General features: G+C 52.0%; 1 protein-coding gene across 6 annotated transcripts in view; it reads right to left on the bottom strand.

Moving 5' to 3' along the window:
• Positions 1–326: 326 nt before the first annotated feature.
• The window catches only part of LOC138579456 (protein FAM118A-like), a 334,356-nt gene continuing 328,682 nt past the window's right edge, over positions 327–6,000 (bottom strand). For 4 of the 6 annotated variants that reach the window (XM_069649790.1, XM_069649786.1, XM_069649789.1 and 1 more), the window contains one exon: positions 327–387. In XM_069649790.1, the coding sequence (XP_069505891.1) occupies positions 359–387 (29 nt within the window). In that variant the 3' untranslated portion in view covers positions 327–358. The remainder of the gene's footprint in view (positions 388–6,000) is intronic. The other 2 variants (XM_069649788.1, XM_069649791.1) reach the window with 1 other exon arrangement.

The following is a 6,000-nucleotide window of genomic DNA, read 5'->3' as shown; positions in this document are numbered from 1 at the left end:
CATAGGACGACCTCTGCTATTTATTTATTTAGAGTTCATTCACAAAGCACTCTCTGTGAACCACAGTCCCTTCATGGAACCACACACTGTTTGGTTGAAAGGGGAGGGGAAAGCAGACCCACACAGCATTATAACATTCGGGTCAGATAAGTGCCAATGGAGGGGAGGTGGGGGAGTGCTAGGAGGGTACATGCAGGAACCCACCCCACAGTCAGACATGACAGCATTATAGAGAGGCACAGGGGGCAAGTTCCAGAAAATATGAAAAGACCAATAATAAGCACTATGCTCAAAGACTGTTAAGAATGACACACAGGATCCAGGGATGCTTTTGGAAGCTGCAACGCCCATGTTTATTTTACAGATGGCAAACGTCTTCACAATCTTCTGAAAGAAAAGGAAAGTGGAAAAAGCTGCTTTAGAAACAAATCTGAGGTATCAACTAATCACAGTGTACGGTCAAGGGATGTTCCTGCCACCAGACTCCCTTTTCACAGACAATCTTTATGGGAACAATCCTGTACAAATTGTGAAATATGTGACAAATTATAAAAACAATACAGACAACAAAGACCCCTGCAGGACATCAGGCGACAGTGCAAATGTGTTACTCCTTTATTCAAAAATAGTTGCTTACTGTTAATCTGTGTGTTTGCTGAGCAGAGGACCCTGTAGTGAAGGGCCAGAGGGTCTACCCCTCCCGGGGAATGATCACATGTCAAAGCACGATGCTGTCCCCCTTCCTACAGCATGGGCAGGATTGTGCACCCTGGACAGCATGCCCAAAGGGACAGCAAGGTTTCACTTAAAAACTGTATTCCTCCTCTAAACCAATCACGGTCCTCTGGGTCATACTGCCCTCATCCAATGACAGTCCTCTCCCCAAACCCTTCTTTTGGCAGCCATCTTCAGATTTGGTAGCACATAAAGAGGCAGTATGACAAAGAAGATCCACAGAGGGGTAGGAGGGAGGGTTCGCATGTGAATCCATGCCAGACCCATGCTGGAGAACAACAGTTACAGGTAAGTAACGTGTTCCTTCTCCAGCATGGAGTCTGGCATGGATTCACATGCTCATGAATTAAGAATACACAGCAGTACACACATGCACAACCACAGGAGGTGGCAAGGCTCAACAGAAGCAATTAACTCTTACCTTTTGGAACAGACTCACCTCAAGCCCACAGGTTGCGTAGCAGTAGTTGCAAGACTCTGGACTCCTCCTTGGAAAATCTGACGACGTAGTAGAACTTTGTGAAGGTGTGCGTGGACCTCCAGGTAGCAGCCCTGCAGATGTCCAGCAGGGGCACACCAGACAGGAATGCCGTCGTCGCAGCAATCGCTTTGGTGGAGTGGGCTCTCGGACGGCCAGGCAGCGGTCAGTTCATCAACCGATGAGAGTGCATGATGCAGCGTTGAGCCACCTTGACATGGAAGCCTTGGACAAGGCCTTCCCATGGTTCACAGGACCAAAGTTCACGAATAGTTGAGAAGTCTTCTGAAAACTCTTTGTCGTGTCATGTAGAACTTCAGGGCATGAGCAACGTCCAAAAAGTGCAAGGCCCTTTCTGCCGGCGACAAAGGTTTTGGGAAAAAACAGGCAACACCAAAGGCTTGTTGAGGTGGAATCCTGACAGAACCTTCGGCATGAAAGAGGGGTGCGTATGCAGTACCACCCTCTATTGGTGGAAAGTCAGATACCTTTGCTTGCATGAAAGGGCCTGAATCTCACCTACCCTCCTGGCAGAGGTGATGGCCACAAGGAAAGCCATTTTCCATGAGAGGAATTTCAGTGGGGCCTGATGCATAGGCTTGAAGGGGGCCCCCATGAGCCTTGTCAGAACCACGTTGAGCTCCAATGCAGGGGCAGGAGCCTTCACCAGTGGGAACAATCAAAAAGGTCCTTTGAGAAACTCCTTCACGAGTCACTGGGACCAAAGTGAAGATCTTCCCGGAGACCTGGTGTAGCCGGAGATAGCTGCCAGATGTACCTTGATAGAGGCATGCACCAGTCCTGCCTTGGTCAAGGATAGCAAGCATGGAAGGATCAGCGGGGCCGTGACCCGTAGAGGGGTAATCGTCTGAGACCGGCACCACATAGTGAAGCGCTTCCACTTGTGACCGTAGCATTTCAAAGTCAACAATGCCCAGGCCTTGTCGAGGACCACCCTGCAGTCCGCAGGCAACTCATATCCTACAAACTCTAGGGCTGCAATATCCAAGCCCTCAGGTTTAGTGATCCTGGGTCGAGATGAAGGATTGCGCCGCCTCTGGCGAGAAGATCCGAACCCACTGGCATCTTATCATGAAGCGACGCTGAAAGGCTGAGAAGGTCTGGATACCTGTACCTTGGCCGATGTTGGAGTGGATGCCCCACTATACTATCGCTCGACGGAACTCGTTGATGAGACAGATCTTGTCCATGAAGCTTCTGGACACCTGTATCCAGCGGGCGTCTAGGAATTCCTGAAGGGGTTGCATTTGCAACCTGCGGAGCCGGACGAGGTAGATACAGGATGACATCATGCCCAGTAACGACTTGATGGCACGCATCGTGGCCTTCTTCAACGACAACAGTATTGCACCTTTCCTAGAATGGCTGCTATCCTCTGCTCCGAGGGTGACGCCAAGCAAGTCACTGCATTGAGTCTGGCGGCTAGGAACAGAGCGTTCTGTGATGGTGTTAAGCAGGACTTCGGATAGTTGATGGAGAATCCCAGATCTGTTTGTAGCCGGACGGTCAGCCAGTGCTCGCGAGCAGGCGTGAATCAGCCAGTCGTCCAGGTACGGGTATATGTGTATGCCCTGTAGACGTAGATGGGACGCCACTGGTGCCAGGCATTTTGTGAACACTGAGGGGGCCGACCTCAGCTGATAAGTAGGGCCTTGAACTGGTAGTGCTGTCCCTGCACCATGAAATGTAGAAACTTTCGATGTTTCTTGTGAATGGGGATGTGGAAGCAGGCGTCCTCCAGTTCCAACAATGTCAAGAAATCTCCTCTTTCCAGTTGGCCGAGCACTAGTTGCAAGGTGACCATCCTGAATTTTTGGGACTGTAGGTATTTGTTCCAATGTCATAAGTCTAGGATAGGTCTCCAGCCCCCGGTCTTCTTTCTGACCAGTATCTGGAATAGACTACAGAGGCCCGGAGCCATTGGGGAACTATGTCTATCGCCCCTTTTTGCAGCATGGCCCGTACCTCTTCCAGGAGCTCAGGGATGTTCTGCGCCTGATGGGTAACCAGAGTGATCCGCTGACACCTGCATTGAAACTCCAGGGTGTATCCTTGGGTGAGAGCGTCCAGCACCCACCTGTTGGTGGTGATCTTTCTCCACTCGCTGATGAACCTCCCACTGGGGTGCACGAGTGGAAGCCCGGTGTCCCGGTCCATTGAGGCTTGCTTCAGCGCTGGTGTCCTGCACTGCGGGCCACAGCTGCGTTGTCCTCTGCTACCAGAGGTCTGGTCACGGCCTCTGTAGGCTTCCTGAGTTGTGGATCTGGAAGGCTGAGGCTACGATGTGGAGAAACCTTTTGAAGACCTGCTCGACTTCCCCATGGAGGAGTGAAAAGAAGAGCAGTGCTGCTGGAGAGTGTCCAGGGAACGGGCTGTCACTGTATCCATTTTGATGGCCTGGAGGGACTTGTCAACGACCTTCCCAAATAGATTCTCTCCATCGTAGAGCATGTCCAGCACCTTCGCTTGGACTTCCTGACGGAAATTTGTGGCTTTCATACAACCTTGGCAACGAAAGCAGACACTGTTCCCCATTTGCCGTAACCCTGTGTCGGCGACATCCTATGCCACTGTGACGCCACTTCCCCTTCCTGGAAGAGAGTGATTGCCTTCATCTTCATATCGTCGGGGAGGAACTCCAAAATCGTCCCCAGCTTGTACCACAACTCCCTGTCGTACCTGGCTAGGACTGCCAGTGTGTTGGCCGCCTTGATAGTGCACGCCGCAGTGTAAATCACCTTCGTTCCCATGGCATCCCTCCTTTTCCCCTCACTGTCTGGAGGTACCGAATACGATTAGGCCCGGTTGGCCGACCATTTCCTTGTGGCCGCCGATACCACCGAATCCGGTAACGGCTGCGACCTCAGGCACTTTGGTGCAGAGTGCCGGCACCCTAGATTTTTTCTCCAGCCTATCCTGTTTGGCTGGAGCTATGCAAGGGTTCTTCAAGAGGGCCAGGCCCTCTACCCAAACGTCACCCAGAAGGGGCACCGCCATGATTGCCTTCCTCTTAGCCTCACACCTCTGGTACAAGAAACCCTCCTTCTCGGTTTCGTTGGGCACCAGCTGGAATAGCTCAGAGGTCCTGGAGATCATGGAGTGGAAAGAACCCACCTCATCCGGTGGGGACACTATATGAAGAGCATCCAAATGTGGCGATTCACTGTCCACTGCAACAATATCCTCGTCATCATCCGTCGTCATGGCCGTATCTGTCCCTGTGTCTGTGTCTGCTGGGGGAGAAGGGACCCGACGTGGTGGTGACAGTTAAAATGGGGGCATCGGATGATGCCTCCTCTTCTTTGCCGGAGGTTAATCGGGGGCCTGGGGGACCACAGGTACCAGAGCCGCATCATCTAGATCTCTGACAACAAGGTGTGCAGAGTCCACAGAATATCCAAGGAAATGTCCCTCGGTTGAGAAGACAAAACAGGAAAACTAGGCTCTGCATCGTTGTCGCTGTGGTCCTCCTCTTAAATGTCCTCATGGACTGTTTGTAAGGACTCCTGATCTTCGTCAGTCAGAGAGGGCTGTTTCTGGGCCTCCCCCCCCTCCAGGGTCTTGAACTGAGGTCAGAGACGGCTTCCCCCCTTCTGGCGTGCCTGCAGGCTTTGCCGAAGTCACTGCTGTGGTGTCATGCCTTGGGGGTAGGGATACCTCCTGAGCCATGGGAGCTACCCTCGCAGGTACAGCGCCCTTAGCTGTTGTGGCAGTAACAGTCACTGATGAGGTCTTAGCCTGTGCCGGTTTGCACTGCATGGGCTGTTCAGCCATCTTCTCCTCCGTACACAGCTTCTCAGATTAAACACGTAGTTTAGCCAGGGTAGTTGACTTCCTCTTCGAAGAGGAGCTTGATTGTCGGCTGGCAATGGAGGTGGAAGGTGATGCTGATGGCGCCCTATCCAGTTTGGGACCGGCTTCCGCGGCGAACCCGGTGGACTCGGACTTGCGGCTCTTGGCTTTATGTTGGGCCCCCATGGATGAGGTGCCCTTGAAGGACTTAGAAGACCGCTGCTCGGACCGGCCAGTCCTGGGTGAGGCATGACCCTGCTCGGGGCACGGGTCAGAGGCGTTGGCATTAAGCCATGCCACCAGTCTACTATGTCTGTCCTTCGTTGTCTTCTTGGATTAACTGAGGCATAACTCGTACTCCACTTCCGTGTGGTCCGGGTGCAGGCAGGAGAGGCATTGCAGGTCCTTGTCCTCCACAAACTCGTTCTGTAGCCCGCATTTGCTGCAGGGCCTGAAGAGGGGCCTTCCCTCCTCCTTCTCCTTCGTCATGGACGGAGGGCGCGAAGTAGGCCCAAAGGCCTTATAGATTTTCTGATGATCTTTACCCATGAGGGGTGTGGAATTTCACCGACACCGGATCCCTGCTGTCGGCATATGAAGAAAAGAGCACACAGGCTTCTTTGAAAAAAAATAGAATTTGTTCCATTAAAAACATGAAAAAACTTAAAAATAGCTCGGAGGTCATATTCATGAGCATGTGAATCCATGCCAGATCCCATGCTGGAGAAATCATTTTTGGCCATGGGATGGGGGGCTGGCGATTAATCAATTGAAAAAGTGGAGAAGTTACCTTTAGGGACCCAGGCCAAGGACCACAATGAATGATGGAGCCTGCAAAGGTCTTCTTCTTATTGACAACACTAGGCTTTGCAAACCTTGGTATCGCTGCCTCTTCTCAAGGTCTTTGTCATTTGAAGATTACGGCTTTGCTATGTTGTGGAGTGCCAGCCACCCATTCAACGTGTGGTTTCCCA

This window comes from Ambystoma mexicanum, chromosome 3p, assembly GCF_040938575.1.
Source record: "Ambystoma mexicanum isolate Mex_15411 chromosome 3p, UKY_AmexF1_1, whole genome shotgun sequence".
Classification (NCBI taxonomy): Eukaryota; Metazoa; Chordata; class Amphibia; order Caudata; family Ambystomatidae; genus Ambystoma; species Ambystoma mexicanum.
The sequence above is the reverse complement of the archived record's forward strand: the minus strand, read 5'-3'. Positions and strand labels throughout refer to the sequence as shown.